The 23066-nt window shown below is 50.0% G+C and overlaps 1 protein-coding gene and 1 long non-coding RNA gene across 2 annotated transcripts in view; one reads left to right on the plus strand and one right to left on the minus strand.

Moving 5' to 3' along the window:
• Positions 1-5694: 5694 nt before the first annotated feature.
• Positions 5695-7604, minus strand: LOC135056010 (uncharacterized). The gene is made up of 2 exons (XR_010243865.1): positions 7122-7604; positions 5695-6923 (listed from the first exon to the last, which is right to left on the minus strand). It is a non-coding gene; the product is annotated as an uncharacterized LOC135056010 (long non-coding RNA).
• Positions 7605-7801: 197 nt separating this feature from the next.
• The window catches only part of ACSF2 (acyl-CoA synthetase family member 2), a 286408-nt gene continuing 271143 nt past the window's right edge, over positions 7802-23066 (plus strand). Inside the window, exon 1 of the mRNA XM_063960699.1 lies at positions 7802-7985. Coding sequence (XP_063816769.1) covers positions 7894-7985 — 92 coding nt within the window. The 5' untranslated portion in view covers positions 7802-7893. The remainder of the gene's footprint in view (positions 7986-23066) is intronic.

Below are 23066 nucleotides of genomic sequence, written 5' to 3' on the forward strand. Positions count from 1 at the left end.
CCAGCCCCGTGAAGAGGGGGCTCTCGCCTCAGCCCAGCCCCGTGAAGAGGGGGCTCTCGCCTCAGCCCAGCCCCGTGAAGAGGGGGCTCTTGCCTCAGCCCAGCCCCGTGAAGAGGGGGCTCTTGCCTCAGCCCAGCCCCGTGAAGAGGGGGTTCTTGCCTCAGCCCAGCCCCGTGAAGTGGGGGCTCTTGCCTCGGCTCAGCCCTGTGAAGAAAGGGCTCAGCCCGTCCCGGTTCCAGCCGGTCCAGCAATACTCCAGGCCCTGCCTGGTCAGTCCGTCCCGGTTCCAGCAATACTCCAGGCCCTGCCTGGTCAGTCCGTCCCGGTTCCAGCCGGTCCAGCAATACTCCAGGCCCAGCCTGGTCAGTCCGTCCCGGTTCCAGCCGGTCCAGCAATACTCCAGGCCCAGCCTGGTCAGTCCGTCCCGGTTCCAGCCGGTCCAGCAATACTCCAGGCCCAGCCTGGTCAGTCCGTCCCGGTTCCAGCCGGTCCAGCAATACTCCAGGCCCTGCCTGGTCAGTCCGTCCCGGTTACAGCCGGTCCAGCAATACTCCAGGACCAGCCTGGTCCGTCTCCTTTGGCTCCAGCCAATTCAAGTATCCTCGGATCCAATCCAGTCCTACTCGTCCAGCCAAAGCTTCCTTCAGTTTCATCCTCTAAGCTTTCGTCTGATGGTTTTCCACCTATTTTCTTTGATGGAGATTTATTGCAATATGCCGCTCTGGTTGAACAATTTCTCTCTCGGATGGAGTCTGATCCTTTAGGTGCAATAACTCCTTCCAACGTTACTCGATATCTGTTCCTGGCATTCAGAGGAAGAGCTTTGGAGTGGGCCAACATGCTCTTTGAGAGTAATGATCCTGTGTTCCATGACTTACAGACTTTTAGTAACGCTGTAGTTAAAGAATTTAGTCCTAAACCTTTGGAACCTTCTACAGTTTATTCCTCAGTCCTTTCGGATGAAGGAAATTCCAGTCTTGTCTATGATGGATGGTCTACCTGTTCTGAAGATGAAGATCAGGAAGACTTCTAAAGAATCCAGCTTAAGTTTTGTTCTGGACCCTCTGGTTTCCACTTTTTAGAAGCTTTGTGTACAAGTTATTCATCAAGTTCCTCTAAGATTCAAGATGGGTGTCCGGAGTCCACCCTTGAAGAGGGGGATACTGTCACAATCCTGACTGTAGGTTTATATTTGGTGACTTACCCCTGCCATCTGTCCTGGATCCTGTGTCTTTTCACTCACGGAGTTAAACAGCTTGTCAGCACTATGAGTATTCCTGAGTTCTCTGCCTGAGAGGTAATCAGCTCCACCTGTGGTGATCTCCTCCTGTGTGAGGCTGAATTCAGTAATCTAAAAGCAAGCATCCTGTGTTTTGCAGAAGTCCAGGCTTCAGTGTTCTCTTGGCCTGCTAGGCCTCATTCTACATCACAGCCTTGGCTAGAGTAGTCACATGTCAGTGACATCACCTAATCCTGCCCACCAATCATCAAGGACCAGGAAGTATAAATCAGGAGGCTGAGTTGCAATCTGGGCCAGTTCCTTGTGTCACATACAGCCTTGTGTGAGTCTGAAAAGCTGAGCTCCCTAAAGGTAACCTTTGTACCTAAGTTCCTGTGGAAACTCTGTTCCCTTGTTACCGTATGGTTTACTTTTGTGTTGCCATTGATTTCACCATTTCCCTGAGTCTCAATGTAAAGGCACAGCTGCAGTGTTTTGTCTTAAAGGCACAGTACAGAATTCCGTGTTCTCCACTAAAACCACAGTTGTCGTGTTTCAGTTTTACTACTGTTGTAGTTGGGATCTCCAGAGCTCAGTACTTCCGTGCTTCCAGCACCTCGTGCCTCAGTACCTCCGTGCTTCCAGCACCTCCGTGCCTCAGCACCTCAGTGCCTCAGTACCTCCGTGCCTCAGCACCTCCGTGCCTCAGCACCTCCGTGCCTCAGCACCTCCGTGCCTCAGCACCTCCGTGCCTCACCACCTCCGTGCCTCACCACCTCCGTGCCTCAGTACCTCCGTGCCTCAGCACCTCCGTGCCTCAGTATCTCCGTGCTTCCAGCACCTCCGTGCCTCAGTACCTCCGTGCCTCAGTACCTCCGTGCTTCCAGCATCTCCGTGCTTCAGTACCTCCGTGCCTCCACGCACCTCAGTGCCTCCACGCACCTCAGTGCCTCCACGCACCTCAGTGCCTCCACGCACCTCAGTGTCCGCAAGCACCTCAGTGTCCGCAAGCACCTCAGTGTCCGCAAGCACCTCAGTGTCCGCAAGCACCTCAGTGTCCGCAAGCACCTCAGTGTCTCCAAGCACCCCGTTAGCACAATTATACCTGGTATTCTTCACTGATTCATCAGTGCCTTTCCAGTTCTGTCTTTCAGGAGACCTTCAGCATGCCTCCTGTCTGCCGACCTAATCCTGCATGAGGAGAACCTAGATTCGGCCATCTCTGCTGCGGTTCCTCTTCCCAGTCACCGGAGGAAACCCAGAGTCCACAGCATTTCAGAAACCAGGTCAGTGGTAGTATTCACATAATCCTCCAGTCGCCCGCACAGACTTCACTACACCGGGTTCACAAAAACCTCAGTCATGACAATGGGGGAACAAAACACTGCCTGCTTTTTCTCCCCAAACATAAAACCCTTTTTTAGTGGTACTTGGGTTAATGTCAGAAATGTGTAACACATTTTTTATTGCCGGGATTAAGTCACGGATGTTCCTAGTGGATTGTGTATATGTCTCAACCTTGTCGACACTGGAGTCAGACTCCGTGTCGACATCTGTGTCTGCCATCTGAGTGAGCGGGCGTTTTTTGAGCCCCTGATGGCCTTTGAGACGCCTGGGCAGGCGCGGACTGAGAAGCCGGCTGTCCCACAGCTGTTACGTCATCCACCCTTTTATGTAAGGAGTTGACACTGTCGGTTAATACCTTTCACCTAACCATCCACTCTGGTGTCGGCCCCACAGGGGGCGACATCACATTTATCGGCATCTGCTCCGTCACCATATAAGCCTCCTCATTAAACATGTCGACACAGCTGTACCGACACACCGCACACACACAGGGAATGCTCTGACTGAGGACAGGACCCCACAAAGCCCTTTGGGGAGACAGAGAGAGAGTATGCCAGCACACACCAGAGCGCTATATAGTGGGGATTAACACTATAACTGAGTGAAATTTCCCCAATAGCTGCTTGTATATATAATATTGCGCCTAAATTTAGTGCCCCCCCTCTCTTTTTAACCCTTTGAGCCTGAAAACTACAGGGGAGAGCCTGGGGAGCTTTCTTCCAGCTGCACTGTGAAGAGAAAATGGCGCCAGTGTGTCTGAGGGAGATAGCTCCGCCCCTTTTTCGCGGACTTTTCTCCCGCTTTTTTCTGGATTCTGGCAGGGGTATTTACCACATATATAGCCTCTGGGGCTATATATTGTGGTATTTTTGCCAGCCAAGGTGTTAATATTGCTGCTCAGGGCGCCCCCCCCAGCGCCCTGCACCCTCAGTGACCGGAGTGTGAGGTGTACATGAGGAGCAATGGCGCACAGCTGCAGTGCTGTGCGCTACCTTGGTGAAGACTGATGTCTTCTGCCGCCGATTTTCCGGACCTCTTCTTGCTTCTGGCTCTGTAAGGGGGACGGCGGCGCGGCTCCGGGACCGAACACCAAGGACTGGGCCTGCGGTCGATCCCTCTGGAGCTAATGGTGTCCAGTAGCCTAAGAAGCCCAATCCGGCTGCAAGCAGGCGAGTTCGCTTCTTCTCCCCTTAGTCCCTCGCTGCAGTGAGCCTGTTGCCAGCAGGTCTCACTGAAAATAAAAAACCTAAATCTATACTTTCTTTCTAAGGGCTCAGGAGAGCCCCTAGTGTGCATCCAACCTCGGCCGGGCACAAAATCTAACTGAGGCTTGGAGGAGGGTCATAGTGGGAGGAGCCAGTGCACACCAGGTGACCTAAAGCTTTCTTTAGTTGTGCCCAGTCTCCTGCGGAGCCGCTATTCCCCATGGTCCTTACGGAGTTCCCAGCATCCACTAGGACGTCAGAGAAATTAATATACCCCCCAGCCCACCACCCAGATAACAGTAATATACCCCCATAATATTAATACACCTCCCCCAGCCCACCACCCAGATAACAGTAATATACCCCCATAATATTAATATACCCCACAGCCCACCACCCAGATAAGAGTAATATACCCCCATAATATTAATATACACCCCATTTCACCACCCAGATAACAGTATTATACGTCCATAATATTAATACACCCCCCAACCCACCACCCAGATAACAGTACTATACCCCCATGATATTAATACACCCCCACCCCAATAACAGTAATATATTCCCCATAATGTTAACACACCCCATCCTCTTAACATAACCCCCACAAATAACATCAATACAACTCCAGACTACATTAATATACCCCCCTACACTTCCCCATATACAGGTGCTTACCTCGGTAGGAAGTAGGCTGCCTGGTCTCAGCAGACTGCGGAGCTGGAGCTCATGGGGAGAAGGAGGGACAGTCACAGATAGGGCAAAAGAGAGGAGGAGAGGGAAATGGTGGAGGCTAGGGCAGGATAAACAATGACATAGAGAGTAAGGAGAGAAAGGGGCGGAGCTTCACGGCGAATAGGGGCGGGGTCTCAGCCGGGAGGGGAGTGAGTAGAGGCATCCTCACAGCAGCCCATTGGTGGCAGTGATTGACGACCAGTTAGGCTGTGACTGGCTGCTGAACCCACTGAGTGCTGGCCCCGATGACAGCAGCTATACAGCAGCAGAAGCTGCGTGCTCTTGGGGCCAAAGTGAACAATTCCTACTGGTCCAGGGGGGCCCCAGAGATTTGGGGGGCCCAGGGTAACGTACCCCCTGGGACCCCCCCTTAATCCGGCTCTGCATGTTGTTGCTTCTACCGACACAATAAGGTGGGTCCAGGCGGATGACCTAACTTTCCCTACCCTACCTCCAGTCCTCTGGTCATGGTAGCGGGAGCTATTCCTCTGCCGGCGTCTCCCCTTCCAGGCTGGAAGTTCGATGGCGTTCACAGAGATATCGTTAATACACACTGGTCTGATGGACCCGCGATATATCGCCCGTTATATCGGTCGATATATCGGCACCATAAGGGTCACTTATCTAGCACAGCCTGTAAAGTGACAGCAGATGACTGGTTGGTACTTTATCTCTCTCCCCACTGTATCTCTCTCCAAGCATCGATACTATGCTATGCACATCTCCAGCCATCGCCACTGACTGTGGGGAATGCTCGGTGTATCGTACTGTAGTTATAACACCGTAGTTTCCTGCACCTCAACAGTTGCAAACGCAGAATTTCAATGGATGTCACTGGGGATAGCGCTCCTCTTTGTCCAAAAAATTCCCTCAAAAGGAAAAAACAAACATAGTGTAGTCTGCCTTAAAGAAATAACTATAATGTAAAACATCATGAAGTGGAAGAAAGAAAGGGTGTGATTGAACTCCTTTGTTGATATCCCCTTTTGTGATTGAGGTTACCTTAAAGATTACATAAAAAAATCAATTGAGGCACAATTTACAGAGTGAAGTTACACAGAGGTAGAGAAGAGATTTCCACAGCCACTTCGCTAAAAACACCTCTTGTGGTAATATGGTTACCTCACAGACGACCTCAATAAGTTGACGTTAAAAGGCATAAATCATTCCAAGGCAATACAGCAGTCAAATAGTGAATTTTCTTTATTGCAGTGTCTGCAGCAGAACTGCAGCGGATTTATATGGAGAAAATATATATATTTTGCATACTGTGATACTGAATCAAATACTTTTTAATATACACTTAAAAATACATATAAAACAAATACAAAGAAAGGGAAAAAACCTAGTGAAATTGCACGCCTCCCAGATGGATAAATGTCTGAGCGAGAAATCAGACTTGCACATAGGGGGTAATTCCAAGTTGATCGCAGCAGGAAATTTTTTAGCAGTTGGGCAAAACCATGGCCCTCATTCCGAGTTGTTCGCTCACTATTTTCCTTCGCATCGGTGCGATTTTCTGCTAACTGCGCAATGTTCGCACTGCGGCTGCGCCAAGTAAATTTGCTAAGAAGTTTGGTATTTTACTCACGGCATTACGAGGTTTTTTCTTCGTTCTGGTGATCGTAGTGTGATTGACAGGAAGTGGGTGTTTCTGGGCGGAAACTGGCTGTTTTATGGGTGTGTGTGAAAAAACGCTGCCGTTTCTGGGAAAAACGCGGGAGTGGCTGGAGAAACGGGGGAGTGTCTGGGCGAACGCTGGGTGTGTTTGTGACGTCAAACCAGGAACGACAAGCACTGAACTGATCGCACTGGAAGAGTAAGTCTCGAGCTACTCAGAAACTGCACAGAAAAATCTTTTCGCAATATTGCGATTCTTTCGTTCGCAATTCTGCTAAGCTAAGATTCACTCCCAGAGGGCGGCGGCTTAGCGTGTGCACTGCTGCGAAAAGCGGCTAGCGAGCAAAAAACTCGGAATGAGGGCCCATGTGCACTACAGGGGAGGCAGATTTAACATGTGCAGAGAGAGTTAGATTTGGGTGTGGTGTGTTCAATCTGCAATCTAATTTGCAGTGTAACATTAAAGCAGCCAGTATTTACCCTGCACAGAAACACTATAACCCACTCAAATCTAACTCTTTCTGCAAATGTTATATCTGCCCCCCCTGCAGTGCACATGGTTTTGCCCAACTGCTAAAAAAAATTCTGCTGCGATCAACTTGGAATTACCCCCATAATTAGAGTCCCGGTTATTCTACAAAGATAGCAGTCCTTTGTCCCCAGGAGCAGATGGCAAGGGGCATTTCCACTTGGGTTCCCTCCATTGGCATCGCGTATCGGTTTCCCTTCCTCAGGCCACAGAAACGCAGAATTTCTAGAGGAAGGTTTTCAAATGCAATCCACAATCTCCCACTCTGTGGAACATGGAATACAGTATTAATATTTAACTCTATAGATAATCTGTTGTATAGGCTATATCAAACATATTTAAATAATATAAATAAGTGATCAGAAAAAAGGTTAAACATACTATAATTAATAAATAAATAAATACATAAATACGCAAACTTAGTAGAACCAACACTACACTTTCTAAGCACACATTTTCCCACCTCATGGTAAGGCTTCTGTCTCTTTGTCCTGGAAGCCACTCTCTGGTCCAATGCATTGATTGAGGACTCAGATCCACACACACACAGCATACTTGGTAGAAAAAAACTGCTACCACCGGGCATATGCAGCAGCTCTGCTTTGTCCCTTAAGATGCTTGATATGGTTGCAGCTCTAGTAATCATATTATATACAATTGCTCGTCATAATTTGAGCCACTTGCCAAGAGGAGGGGGGTTTCCAGGCAACCAGACCCCACCCCTTGCCTATTATTTATCAGCAGTTCATTAGCAGTTTCTCACGCAGCTTTGCAAACAGCAGTATTTAGCAGCAGGCAGAAGTAGAAGACACGCCTGGCCAGCCACATACATCAGCCACGCCCACACTCTCGGGTAAACACTACTGTGGCATAGCTAATCCGACCCTGGGCATGAAGCCCATACGGATTATGCACTGTAGCTGCCTCAGACTAGAGTGACAGCCAGGCCGCGCTGTAGCGTTCGTAGACGGCCCCTTAATGTCCACGTTCTATCCTTAACGCGTGTGATAGAATGTGGGCGGAGAGTGAGCGCTGTACGCTGCCAGGGTCGCCGCCTTCGGTGTTGGCGCTATGCCTTTTGAAAGGAATGATCTACAAATAAACTGCTGCCACGGGGCGGGGGCTATCACGATATGGGCGTGGTTTGAGGCAAGTTCGTCGAGGTTTTGAACGGGTTCCAGTGGTGCCGTCCTGCTGCTGCTGCTGTGGTCGCTGAGTGCGGTGTGTCAGTCACTATGGCGCTATTAGGGCTGATGCGGGTCCTGAGTCTGAAGGCTGGGAGAGCTGGGGTGCAGAGGGTGTGCTGTCAGGGCATCCACCTGGGAAGGTAAGGGTAAATTGGTATCTCGTTTGTGCACATATTCCTCTGCAGAGCTCAGGGCATGTGTGCAGCCTAAAGATTATTTGTTTGTGCCTGGTGTTTATACTTATTTATACTGGTGTGTATTGTCTGAAGTCAATCAACTGACAGTGCAACATAATAACAGTATAGGAAAGCTGTAGCACTGTACGCTAATAAGATATGTAACGACTAGGGGTCCTTCCGGGTGCACAGCTCTGCTGGGACAGTTGTGCATTAATGTGTTGTTCAACAGCTGCTTTCTATACACAGTGTAGGCAACATCTGTAAGTCAGACTAATGATAAGTGCATGTCCTCCAGGAAGCAATGCAGAGAGAAGGCACACTACACATTTACATGTTGTGGTTATGGGTAGTGCTGTAACTAGACACTTTGGCGCTGTGTGCAAGTGTAGGCAACATCTGTAAGTCAGACTAATGATAAGTGCATGTCCTCCAGGAAGCAATGCAGAGAGAAGGCACACTACACATTTACATGTTGTGGTTATGGGTAGTGCTGTAACTAGACACTTTGGCGCTGTGTGCAAGAAACGGCATTGGCGCCCCCCCCTTTATGTAAAATAGAGTCAGTGTGCGCGTGAAAAATTTAGGGGCGTGGCTTCATGGTGAAGGGGTGTGGCCACAAAATAATACCAATTCATATTACGGTGCATAGTAGTCTCCATTATTCAAATTACGCCGCACAGTGGTGCAACTACACCAGGTAGAGACCCTTTTACACATTACGGCAGACAGCGTCCCCTTTTTACACATTACGGCAGGCGTCATCCCCTTTTTACACATTATGGCAGACAGAGTCCACTTTTTACACATTACGACAGACCGCGTCCACCTTTTACACATTACGGCAGACAGCGTCCACTTTTTACACATTACGGCAGACAGCGTCCACTTTTTACACATTACGACAGACAGCGTCCCCTTTTTACACATTACGACAGACAGTGTCCCCTTTTTACACATTACGACAGACAGCGTCCCCCTTTTTACACATTACGACAGACAGCATCCCCCTTTTTACACATTACGGTATACAGCGTCCCCCTTTTTACACATTACGGCATACAGCGTCCCCCTTTTTACACATTATGGCAGACAGCGTCCCCTTTTCTCTAACGTCCTAGTGGATGCTGGGGACTCCGTAAGGACCATGGGGAATAGACGGGCTCCGCAGGAGACAGGGCACTTTAAGAAAGAATTAGGAATACTGGTGTGCACTGGCTCCTCCCTCTATGTCCCTCCTCCAGACCTCAGTTAGAATCTGTGCCCGGACGAGCTTGATGCACTTTAGTGAGCTCTCCTGAGCTTGCTGGATAGAAAGTATTTTGTTAGGATTTTTTATTTTCAGAGAGATCTGCTGGCAACAGACTCTCTGCTACGTGGGACTGAGGGGAGAGAAGCAGACCTACTAACTGCGGATAGGTCATGCTTCTTAGGCTACTGGACACCATTAGCTCCAGAGGGATCGAACACAGGAACGCACCCTTGGTCGTCCGATCCCAGAGCCGCGCCGCCGTCCCCCTCGCAGAGCCAGAAGCCGGCGTGAGAAGCAAGAAGACTTCAAAAGCGGCGGCAGAAGACTCCAGTCTTCATATGAGGTAGCGCACAGCACTGCAGCTGTGCGCCATTGCTCCCACATTACACCCACACACTCCGGTCACTGTAGGGTGCAGGGCGCAGGGGGGGGGGGGCGCCCTGGGCAGCAATTAGAGACCTCTTGGCAAAGTGGGCATATATACAGTTGGGCACTGTATATATGCATGAGCCCCCGCCATTATTTTACACAAAATCGCGGGACAGAAGCCCACCGCTGAGGGGGCGGAGCTTCTTCCTCAGCACTCACCAGCACCATTTTCTCTCCACAGCTCCGCTGAGAGGAAGCTCCCCAGGCTCTCCCCTGCAGAAGCACGATAGAAGAGGGTGAAAAAGAGAGGGGGGCACATAAATTTGGCGTAAAACAATATATACAGCAGCTACTGGGTTAACACTACGTTATTGTGTGATTCCTGGGTCATATAGCGCTGGGGTGTGTGCTGGCATACTCTCTCTCTGTCTCTCCAAAGGGCCTTGTGGGGGAACTGCCTTCAAATAGAGCATCCCCTGTGTGTGTGGTGTGTCGGTACGTGTGTGTCGACATGTCTGAGGTAAAAGGCTCCCCTAAGGAGGAGATGGAGCTTAATATGTGTGTGAGAGGGTGTCTCCGTCGACAACGCCGACACCTGTTTGGATATGTGTAATTAAGTGCTAAGGTGAATTTATTGCACAAAAGATTACAGAACAGACAGGAAATCTACCCATGTCTGTCCCTATGGCGCAGAGACCTTCAGAGTCTCACAATGCTCACTATCCAAAATAATAGACACTGATATCGACACGGAGTTTGACTCCAGTGTCGACTACGATAATGCAAAGTTACAGCCAAAATGGCAGAAAAGTATTCAATATATGATTATTGTAATAAAAGATGATTTGCATATCACTGATGACTCATCTGTCCCTGACACAAGGGTACACATTTTAAGGGGAAGAAAGCTGAGGTAAATTTCCCTCCTCTCATGAGGAAAAAGAGCGGGAATCTCCAGACAAGAGACTGCAGCTTCCCACAAAGAATTCTCAGGCAGTATCCTTTCCCCACTAGGGCCATGATGTGATGGGAATCTTCCCCTAGGGTGTCATGTTTGCCCAAAAGGTAGCCCTAGCTATTCTCAGGGATCCTGCAGATAGCGTGCACATTTGGGTACACTCAGTGGTGCAAGTAGAAAAAATGTCTTACGGGTACTGTGTGCGCGCGCAAAAAAATGGGTGTGGCCATGGGGGCGTGATACACATATGGGGGAGGGGTAGATACACGTATGACCCCAATAGTGCCATATACACGTTGCCCCACAGTGCCAGATATACATTGCCCCACAGTGCCAGATACACATTGACTAACAGTGCCAGATACACATTGCCCCACAGTGCCAGATACAGAAATGCCCCCAGAGTGCCAGATATACATTGCCTCGCAGTGTCAGATACACGTTGTCCCACAGTGCCAGATATACATTGCCCCACAGTGCCAGATACACATTGCCCCACAGTGCCAGATACACAAATGCTCCCACTGTGTCAGATATACATTGCCCCCCGTGCCAGATACAGAAATGCCCCTACAGTGCCAGATATGCCCCCAGTGCCAGATATCCCCCAGTGCCAGGTATACATGCCCCCCCAGTGCCAGATATCCCCCAGTGCCAGGTATACATGCCCCCCTGTGCCAGATATCCCCCAGTGCCAGGTATACATGCCCCCCTGTGCCAGATATCCCCCAGTGCCAGGTATATATGCCCCCCAGTGCCAGATATCCCCCAGTGCCAGGTATATATGCCCCCCAGTGCCAGATATCCCCCAGTGCCAGATAGAAATGCCCCCCCAGTGCCAGATAGAAATGCCCCCCCAGTGCCAGATATCCCCCAGTGCCAGGTATAACATGCCCCCCCCCCTTCCCTGCTCACCGCTGCCGCTGGCCGCTGCCGTCCTGTGTGAGGGAAGGAGAGCGCAGCCTGTGCCTCTCCTTCCCCTCAGTCTCCGGCGGGTGTCTCACAGTTTAATTCAGCGCCGATCCGCGAGCTCTGATTGGCTCACGGATCGGTGCTGAATTAAACTATGACACCCGCCGGAGACTGAGGGGAAGGAGAGGCACAGGCTGCGCTCTCCTTCCCTCACATCAGCGGCGGTGCGAGGAGCGGCGTCCCGTCGGTGTGGGTACGGCGTACCCACGGCTAAATTCTTACGGGTACGCCGTACCCACCCGTACCCGCCCACTTGCACCACTGGGTACACTACTCAGACCGGCGATTGTGTCGGCATGGGTTTATAGCGCTGTGGCGGCGTGGACAGGTACCTTATCAGCAGAAATTGAGACCCTAGTATTTATGTATATATATATATATATATATATATATATATGTGTGTGTGTGTATATATAGTAGTGATGAGCGGGTTCAGTTTCTCGGAAACCGAACCCCCCCGAACTTCACCCTTTTTACACGGGTCCGAGCCATACTGGGATTCTCCCGTATGGCTCGGTTAACCCGAGCACGCCCGAACGTCATCATCCCGCTGTCGGATTCTCGCGAGATTCGGATTCTATATAAGCAGCCGCGCGTCGCCGCCATTTTCACTCGTGCATTGGAAATGTTAGGGAGAGGACGTGGCTGGCGTCCTCTCCGTTATTGTTGAACTTGATTGTGCACTATTGCTTAATTGTGGGGAGGGCTGGGGAGCAGCTGTATAATATAGGAGGAGTACAGTGCAGAGTTTTGCTGATCAGTGACCACCAGTTATTCGTTCTCTGCCTGAAAAAAACGCTCCATATCTGCGCTCGGTGTGCTGCATATATCTGTGCTCACACTGCTTAATTGTGGGGACTGGGGAGCAGCTGTATTATATAGCAGGAGTACAGTGCAGAGTTTTGCTGACAGTGACCACCAGTATACGTTGTCTGCCTGAAAAACACTCCATATCTGTGCTCAGTGTGCTGCTTTATTGTGGGGACTGGGGACCACCAGTATAATATTATATAGGAGGAGTACAGTGCAGAGTTTTGCTGACCAGTGACCACCAGTATATAATATATAGCATTATGGTACAGTAGGCCACTGCTGTACCTACCTCTGTGTCGTCATTAAGTATACTATCCATCTAGATTCTATACCTGTGGTGCATTTCAGTTGTGCAGTTTGCTAACACAGTGACCACCAGTATATATAGCAGTACGGTACGGGAGCCACTGCTGTACCTACCTCTGTGTCGTCATTAAGTATACTATCCATCTACATTCTATACCTGTGGTGCATTTTAGTTTTGCAGTTTGCTGACACAGTGACCACCAGTATACTATATATAGCAGTACGGTACGGAAGGCCACTGCTGTACCTACCTCTGTGTCGTCATTAAGTATACTATCCATCTACATTCTATACCTGCGGTGCATTTTAGTTTTGCAGTTTGCTGACACAGTGACCACCAGTATACTATATATAGCAGTACGGTACAGAAGGCCACTGCTGTACCAACCTCTGTGTCGTCATTAAGTATACTATCCATCTACATTCTATACCTGTGGTGCATTTAGTTTTGCAGTTTGCTGACATAGTGACCACCAGTATACTATATATAGCAGTACGGTACGGAAGGCCACTGCTGTACCTACCTCTGTGTCGTCATTAAGTATACTATCCATCTACATTCTATACCTGTGGTGCATTTTAGTTTTGCAGATTGCTGACAGTGACCACCAGTATATATAGCAGTACGGTATGGAAGGCCACTGCTGTACCTACCTCTGTGTCGTCAAGTATACTATCCATCCATACCTGTGGTGCATTTCAGTTGTGCGCAGTATATATAGTAGTAGGCCATTGCTATTGATAGTTACTGGCATATAATTCCACACATTAAAAAATGGAGAACAAAAATGTGGAGGTTAAAATAGGGAAAGATCAAGATCCACTTCCACCTCGTGCTGAAGCTGCTGCCACTAGTCATGGCCGAGACGATGAAATGCCATCAACGTCGTCTGCCAAGGCCGATGCCCAATGTCATAGTAGAGCATGTAAAATCCAAAAAACAAAAGTTCGGTAAAATGACCCAAAAATCAAAACTAAAAGCGTCTGAGGAGAAGCGTAAACTTGCCAATATGCCATTTACGACACGGAGTGGCAAGGAACGGCTGAGGCCCTGGCCTATGTTCATGGCTAGTGGTTCAGCTTTACATGAGGATGGAAGCACTCATCCTCTCGCTAGAAAAATGAAAAGTTGGCAAAAGCACAGCAAAGAACTGTGCGTTCTTCTAAATCACTAATACCCAAGGAGAGTCCAATTGTGTCGGTTGCGATGCCTGACCTTCCCAACACTGGCGGGATGAGCTTGCGCCTTCCACCATTTGCACGCCCCCTGCAAGTGCTGGAAGGAGCACCCGCAGTCCAGTTCCTGATAGTCAAATTGAAGATGTCACTGTTGAAGTACACCAGGATGAGGATATGGGTGTTGCTGGCGCTGGGGAGGAAATTGACAAGGAGGATTCTGATGGTGAGGCGGTTTGTTTAAGTCAGGCACCCGGGGAGACACCTGTTGTCCGTGGGACGAATATGGCCATTAACATGCCTGGTCAGAATACAAAAAAAAATCAGCTCTTCGGTGTGGAATTATTTCAACACAAATGCGGACAACTGGTGTCAAGCCGTGTGTTGCCTTTGTCAAGCTGTAATAAGTAGGGGTAAGGACGTTAACCACCTCGGAACATCCTCCCTTATACGTCACCTGCAGCGCATTCATCATAAGTCAGTGACAAGTTCAAAAACTTTGGGTGACAGCGGAAGCAGTCCACTGACCACTAAATCCCTTCCTCTTGTAACCAAGCTCCTACAAACCACACCACCAACTCCCTCAGTGTCAATTTCCTCCTTACCCAGGAAAGCCAATAGTCCTGCAGGCCATGTCACTGGCAAGTCTGACAAGTCCTCTCCTGCCTGGGATTCCTCTGATGCATCCTTGAGTGTAACGCCTACTGCTGCTGGCGCTGCTGTTGTAGCTGCTGGGAGTCGATCGTCATCCCAGAGGGGAAGTCGGAAGACCACTTGTACTACTTCCAGTAAGCAATTGACTGTCCAACAGTCCTTTGCGAGGAAGATGAAATATCACAGCAGTCATCCTGCTGCAAAGCAGATAACTCAGGCCTTGGCAGCCTGGACGGTGAGAAACGTGGTTCCGGTATCCACCGTTAATTCAGAGGCAACTAGAGACTTGATTGAGGTACTGTGTCCCCGGTACCAAATACCATCTAGGTTCCATTTCTCTAGGCAGGCGATACCGAAAATGTACACCGACCTCCGAAAAAGACTCACCAGTGTCCTAAAAAATGCAGTTGTACCCAATGTCCACTTAACCACGGACATGTGGACAAGTGGAGCAGGGCAGACTCAGGACTATATGACTGTGACAGCCCACTGGGTAGATGTATTGCCTCCCGCAGCAAGAACAGCAGCTGCACCAGTAGCAGCATCTCGCAAACGCCAACTCGTTCCTAGGCAGGCTACGCTTTGTATCACCGCTTTCCAGAAGAGGCACACAGCTAACAACCTCTTACGGAAACTGAGGAAGATCATCGCAGAATGGCTTACCCCAATTGGACTCTCCTGGGGATTTGTGACATCGGACAACGCCAGCAATATTGTGCGTGCATTACATCTGGGCAAATTCCAGCACGTCCCATGTTTTGCACATACCTTGAATTTGGTGGTGCCGAATTATTTAAAAAACGACAGGGGCGTGCAAGAGATGTTGTCGGTGGCCCGAAGAATTGCGGGCCACTTTCGGCATTCAGCCACCGCGTACAGAAGACTGGAGCACCACCAAACATTCCTGAACCTGCCCTGCCATCATCTGAAGCAAGAGGTGGTAACGAGGTGGAATTCAACCCTCTATATGCTTCAGAGGATGGAGGAGCAGCAAAAGGCCATTCAAGCCTATACATCTGCCCACGATATAGGCAAAGGAGGGGGAATGCACCTGACTCAAGCGCAGTGGAGAATGATTTCAACGTTGTGCAAGGTTCTGCAACCCTTTGAACTTGCCACACGTGAAGTCAGTTGAGACACTGCCAGCCTGAGTCAGGTCATTCCCCTCATCAGGCTTTTGCAGAAGAAGCTGGAGACATTGAAGGAGGAGCTAAAACAGAGCGATTCCGCTAGGCATGTGGGACTTGTGGATGGAGCCCTTAATTCGCTTAACCAGGATTCACGGGTGGTCAATCTGTTGAAATCAGAGCACTACATTTTGGCCACCGTGCTTGATCCTAGATTTAAAACCTACGTTGGATCTCTCTTTCCGGCAGACACAAGTCTGCAGAGGTTCAAAGACCTGCTGGTGAGAAAATTGTCAAGTCAAGCGGAACGTGACCCGTCAACATCTCCTCCTTCACATTCTCCCGCAACTGGGGGTGCGAGGAAAAGGCTAAGAATTCCGAGCCCACCCGCTGGCGGTGATGCAGGGCAGTCTGGAGCGAGTGCTGACATCTGGCTCGGACTGAAGGACCTGCCAACGATTACTGACATGTCGTCTACTGTCACTTCATATGATTCTCTCACCATTGAAAGAATGGTGGAGGATTATATGAGTGACCGCATCCAAGTAGGCACGTCAGACAGTCCGTACGTATACTGGCAGGAAATAGAGGCAATTTGGAGGCCCTTGCACAAACTGGCTTTATTCTACCTAAGTTGCCCTCCCTCCAGTGTGTACTCCGAAAGAGTGTTTAGTGCAGCCGCTCACCTTGTCAGCAATCGGCGTACGAGGTTACTTCCAGAAAATGTGGAGAAGATGATGTTCATCAAAATGAATTATAATCAATTCCTCCGTGGAGACATTCACCAGCAGCAATTGCCTCCAGAAAGTACACAGGGACCTGAGATGGTGGATTCCAGTGGGGACGAATTAATAAACTGTGAGGAGGGGGATGTACACAGTGAAAGGGGTGAGGAATCGGAGGATGATGATGAGGTGGACATCTTGCCTCTGTAGAGCCAGTTTGTGCAAGGAGAGATTGATTGCTTCTTTTTTTGGTGGGGGCCCAAACCAACCAGTCATTTCAGTCACAGTCGTGTGGCAGACCCTGTCGCTGAAATGATGGGTTCGTTAAAGTGTGCATGTCCTGTTTATACAACATAAGGGTTGGTGGGAGGGCCCAAGGATAATTCCATCTTGCACCTCTTTTTTCTTTCATTTTTCTTTGCATCATGTGCTGTTTGGGGACAATTTTTTTGAAGTGCCATCCTGCCTGACACTGCAGTGCCACTCCTAGATGGGCCAGGTGTTTGTGTCGGCCACTTGTGTCGCTTAGCTTAGTCACACAGCGACCTTGGTGCGCCTCTTTTTTTCTTTGCATCATGTGCTGTTTGGGGACTATTTTTTTGAAGTGCCATCCTGCCTGACACTGCAGTGCCACTCCTAGATGGGCCTGGTCAGACGCGTGTGTGTGAGCTCCTGAGTTCCACTCGAGTGTCGGATTACACCCAAGATCCCTGGAGCCCTTCCCAGCTGGGATGGAGCCTCCCAGGGGTAAGGTGAAGCAGTTTCCCCCGGTTATGGAGCCTGACCCAGGGGAACCTATACTGTGCAAAGGTTCTGGTGCTGGGGATTCAAGTCCAGTGTCCCAGTCTGCTGTAAAATCATCCTGCATGCAGTCTGCTATGGAGGTCACTGTGGAAAGCCCCAGCAGTGTGTCTAAAGCCTGTGGTTTAACTACAATTACTGACCTATCTACAACAGCTGGTTTATCTACACCAGTGTTCCCTGATCCTGCAAAGACTGCTCCTAGTTTGCCTACTAGTGGATCCCCTGCTGCATCTGTTAATGGCCGGAGCATGGAATCTTATGTGGAGCCGCTGCAGAGTACCGGGGGCTGTGCTCCCTTTTCAGCGGGTGCTAGCGGCGGAGTCCGGTGGTCAGGAGAGCCGGTGAAGACCTTAATAGGCAGCCCTGAGCTCCCCCCTGCAAGCGCTGTGAATGGCGTCGGGATCCGGCATCTGGAAGTGAAGCCGCTGGAAGGAGAGTGTTCTGCCGCTGGAGCCCCTGCTGACGCGACGGTGAAGAGGTTAGTAAGTCCGGCCGTCGGCGGGTTCCCTGCGTGTGATCGTCGCTCTGTAGATGCAGGGGCTGGTATAGTGGCCCCTGGGTCTGCAGCACCAGTGTGCACTGCTGCCAGCCTTAATGTAAAAAATCAAAAGGAGGTGGAGGAGGTTTTGGATGGTGATAAGGACAATCAGGGAATAAACCCCCTGCTAGTAATGTTCCATCCATGCCAATAGGTGTTACTAAAGTGGTTCCCCCCATGTTAAGTTCGGCTGCCAATAAATCAGTGACAATGATTAAGGAAGGTGACGTTCAAGTGGCGCCTATTTCTACATCTGCTGTGCGTAAAAAAAATCCTGTGTGCCCAACTGGTGATGAGACATCTATGATTAAGGAAAAAGTGACTGGGGGCTCGGTTGCTGTGAAAATTGAGGGGTGTCTAGTGAAGATGACCCCCTGTACAGTGAATTTAAGTCCCCTTGTTTCCGTGCCATCTGGATCTGCTTTGTTGGTGTGTGAGGGAAAGTCTGTGGCTGCTACCGTGGGACCGGTGACCAGGTCCAGAGCTGTTAAACCTGTGGTAGCCCCTGCAAAGTTTATTGTGGGTAGCTCAGGGATCGGTGATGTCAAGAAACCAGCCACTGTGGCCTCTGTGTCAAAAACAAAGAAGCCGGGGCTGAAGTGTGATGTCTTGGTGGAGTCAGGTTCGTTGCTCGATGTGGTATCCTCTGACACCGAACAAACGCAAGCACAACTCTCATCCGCTGCAATTGGGGGTAATCTCCCTGCGACAATTAAGTTGGAGTGTAGGGCGGCTGGTGCCCGGAGTGTATCCTCTGACCTGCCTGTGGAGGTCCAGGACAAAGTGACAGAGCAGTCTGTCTGTGAGACGGGTTTGTCGTCTGGTGACTCCCAATCTTCTTGTGGGACTAGCAAGGCAATTATCGATGAGGGTAGTAAGGAGATGGAGATGCAGGACTTTGCTAGCACTGGTGAATCGAGTATTGACATTGCTGAGTTGAAAATGTTAGTTGTTAAGAAGGGGATTTTGATTGCGGAGAAGAAGAGGAGGAGGAACACTTGTCCAAAATGGGAAAGGGAGAGGATGGAGGGGGACATACGCAGGTTGGAGCTTGAATGTATATGTTTGGAGGCCAGGATGCTAGCACTTCAGAAAGAGCTGGAGGAAGAGGAGAAAATTGAGTGTGAGCCAAGTGGATCGACCGTGCCTGAGGAAGAGGATCCAAGGTGTGATGGTGGTGCTTCTGCTGGTGAAGATGCTGTGGATTCTGCGATGGATCAGGGCCTGGAGTGTAATGTTGCTATGGTGGAGGAGGCGTCTCCTCTTTTGATTGTGGAACAGCGGTTGGATGGTGGTCTGGGAGGTGTCGCTGTTCAGGCTGGTGTTGCTTGCTCGGGGTCGACCTCCCAAGATCTGGCCTCCTCCGCTGGGAAGCAGGTTGCGTCCATGGTGGGTCCGGCGCGTGCCGGTGAGATGGCTGAGGCGAGTCTCCCCAATCTGCCTACGGGTGGTGGCGTTAGCAAGCCAAGCATGGTGGCAGGGGTGAGTGTTGCCAAAGACGCCACTGGCACTAATGTTGATGGTGTCACTTGCTGTAAGGCTAGGGCTAAAACAAAACATGTTGCCGAGACTGGTGTTAAGAGTGTGTCGGTGGGTCCAGTGTCATCGTGTGGACTTGCCCAAGGTCTTCCGGCATTAAGGAAAGAAGATTTATCTGCAGAGGAGCGGGCTATTGTTGATGGTCTATATGGTAGCTTGGGCGTACCTGTGAGATCCTTGCCAGCTATATCCGTTATTAGAACCTCTTTGGCCAATAAAAATGCTAGTTCTGTATCTGTTGGGCAGGGTGCTGGGCGGGGTAATGTTGTAGGCTCTGTTGGGCAGGCCTCGCCTCAGGTAGTTCCTAAGCCGGGCTTGTCCTCTTATGCGGGTGCTGTCTCAAGTGGCAATAGGATTGTTGCTCCAAAGGTGTTTTCGGCTTCTGATCAGGCTGGTAAGCGTCGCAACGTGGTTTCACTTAAGTGGATAGGGGTTGAGGAACCCCCTTCTAAAGGGGATTTCCTGGAAATGGTGTTCTCATTAGGTTTCCATGCCCCTGATCTTTTTGCTTGCATCCACCCTGTAAAGACCCCTGACTTCGACCTTAGTTTCATATCTTACCAAGGGCTACGGGTGTTCTGGGAACAGTGGGAGCTAAAGAAGGGGTGTGAGCCGTATTGTCGCTATAAAGCGGCGGCTGTTACTCGCCAGGATAGAGTCCGTGCAACTGTATTGGTCAGGAATGAATCCCTCCCTGCTGCAGATATTGGCTATTGGTTAAGTCGATATTGCGACATCTTGTCTCCTCTGGTGAAGATTGATTTCACGAAAGGTGTGTGGGGTGGAGCCTGGTCGGCTGTGATCAGGCTTAGGCATAATGGTCAGGTGCCTTGCCATGTTCCCTCTGCTGCTTTCATTGGGAGAGACAAAATCCAATGTTTTTTATCCTGGTCAACCTAGACAGTGTCACCGCTGCAGAGACTTTCGTCACCTAAGCAGTGACTGTACTGTCCTGAAATGTGCCCTCTGTGGTAAAACTGGGCACGTGGCGAGGGATTGTGGCAACGTAACCTGCAACCTTTGTGGGTGCGAAGGCCATCCTTATAGTAGGTGCCCCAAGGCCTCCCATAACCTTGAGGTTATGGGGGAAGAGCTAGAGAGGGAAATGGGGCGTCGTTTTGAGGAGGAGCGACGGGAGGTTGTAGAAAAGCAAGTGGTGAGGGCGGTGGTAGAGGAACACTGTGGTGAGGAAGGTGTCTGCTGAGGTGGATAAAGATGGCTTTCAGGTGGTTGAATCTAAGTCAAGGAAAAGGTTGGCCAAAAGAAGGGATTCAGACCCTGGTATTTTTTGTGTTAATAGATTTCAGTTTAACTCTGAGGAAGAGTCTGAGGTGGAGGACAGTGATATTGTCTTATCTGAAGGGCAGCTTGTCCAGGTCCCAAGGGATAAACCCAAGAAACAAAGAAGGAGGTCCTCTGTTAAGAGTTCCTTTGGGGAAGTAGCGTCCGTGGTGGAGGGGAAGGGGTGTAGGAGGAGTGAAAGGAGGAGAAGAAGTAATGAGGTTGATAGTTCTGGTCAGGTGTCTTCAAAAGTTAGATCGGTGGTAACATCAGACACTGGTGGGAAACCTCAGAGTTCAGTCGGGGAAGATGTGGGGGATTTTTCCTCCATGCCTTCCTGTACCCCTCAAATCCTTTCCTCATTGCCCCATGATCTCGTGGATCCTCCCCCTGTCCCTGTGGACCCTAGGCCCTTTCCCGCTTCTCCAGGAGCGGAGCCTCCTGATCCGGGTCCTCCTCATGATGATTTGGGCCAAGATATTTCTGCTGTTTTGGGGGAGGCTCGGGGCATGGACCTCTCTGTCTCTCCCACTGCAGGTGAGAGTGATACTGAGGAGGTGTTTGTTGGGGAGGATGATCCTCTTCCCTTGGGGACTAGTTTTAAAAGGTATGGCTCCGATGAGGAGTCAAGTAGGCAAGCAAAGAGAAAGTGATTGGGTCCTACCTTACAATCCAATGAAACATGGATCCCCAGCCTATACGATGTGCCACAATTAATGTGGCTTCCGTTTTGTCCGAACGTGCTCGTTTTATGGCCTTTGATTTTTTCAGCACAATTGAGGCTGATTTTTTATTTTTGCAGGAGACCAGGACTGGTGATCTGGCGGTTCTTCATAGAGCAAAGCGTGAATGGAGGCGTGGACCGTCTTTCTGGTCTCTTGCGGCCGAGCCGTACGGTGGGGTGGCGGTGCTTTTTACCGGTATGGTAACCGTGCACAGGATTGTAGAGTTACAGGTAGGTAGGTGTATGGTTTTGGATATCAACTTGAAGGGACAGAACCTACGGCTAATTAACATCTATGGGCCCCAGTCCCCAAGGGACAGGAGATGTCTCTTCACGGAGATAAAACCGTTTCTTTTTTCAGCCCGGCAGATTGTCTTTGGTGGCGATTTTAACGCTATCACTAGGCCAAAAGACAGGGGGGGCACAAAGACAACCCTGGGTCATGATTCCAATTTTTTAGCTAGCATGACTAGGGAGGCTGGTCTGGTGGATGTGCACGTTCGCCATTTTCCAGACCTCACGGGTTACACCTTCTATTGTGGTAGTCGTAGGTCTAGGATAGATAGGTTTTTTGTTAAGGAGTCCGCGAAAACTTTGCCTCCTGAGGTGAAGCTAGTAGAGTTCTCCGATCACTGTATTCTGAGTTTTGCTTTGAATGCTTCGGAAACCCCTCAGAAAGGGCGGGGTCTATGGCGGCTGAATTCGGGGCTCCTGAAGGAGGAGATGGTGAGACAGTCCTTTAGAGATTTCTTTCAACTACAAGAGACTCTTTTGGAGGCAGGTTGGAGTAGATCCGAGTGGTGGGAGGAGTGTAAAAAGCGTACTCGTTGGTTTTTCCGTAGGCTGGTAGCCCGGAAAAACTTGAGAAAACAAAATGCCTACTATGACTTGCGAAGGAAACTTGATTTCTTGATCTCTGAGCGTGGAGATAGTGGGGAGATCTCTCGGGTGAAGGCTCGGTTGAGGGAATATCAATACAGTCGCATGGCTTCCTTGATTTTGGAGAGGGATTATGGAGCTTACCACTCACCTGATCCCTGTCAGAATTGTAGAAAGTCGGTTGATCTGAAGGAGGTGCGGGGTTTGGTTGATTCTCGGGGTGTCCTTCGTGAGGATAGGGAGGGCATTCTGGGGGTCATCAGATCCTACTACTCCGATCTTTTGTCCGAGCAGCCACTCATCAGAGAAAGGATGGAAAGGTTTCTTAGGGAGACACCTGGGCTCGGGGGCCTTGATGCCTCTTTTGACTCTTTGGGAAGTGATGTGATGGCGGAGGAGATCAGGAAGGCCATAGACGGTTTGTCTATAAAGAAATCTCCGGGCCCGGATGGCTTAACATCTGAATTTTTTAAGGCATTTTCGGACCTCTTGGTTCCTCATCTTGTGGAGGTTTTTAATGAGAGCCTGGCTGAGGGTTTGCTCCCTCCCTCCATGAGGTTGTCCGCCCTCACATTATTGTCCAAAGGTAAGGATCCATCTCGTGTTGAGAACTGGCGCCCCATCGCTCTTCTCAATACAGACAGGAAGATTTTGGCAAAGGTGCTCTTCAATAGGCTGATGGAAGTTTCCGGGCTGTTGCTTTCTTCTTCTCAGCATGGTACCGTGAAAGGCCGTAGCACCTTTAGTGCTGTCCTTGGTGTCCGGGAGGCTGTGGAGCGATGTCGTGCTGAGAAGTGGGGAAAGTACTTGCTGGCATTGGATCAGTCTAAGGCTTTCGATAGAGTCAATCATGAGTACCTGTGGGCCTTGCTTGAAAGGTATGGACTTCCAGTGAGGGTGGTGGTTTGGCTTCGCGTTATTTATAATC

Source organism: Pseudophryne corroboree, chromosome 3 (assembly GCF_028390025.1).
Source record: "Pseudophryne corroboree isolate aPseCor3 chromosome 3, aPseCor3.hap2, whole genome shotgun sequence".
NCBI lineage: Eukaryota > Metazoa > Chordata > Amphibia > Anura > Myobatrachidae > Pseudophryne > Pseudophryne corroboree.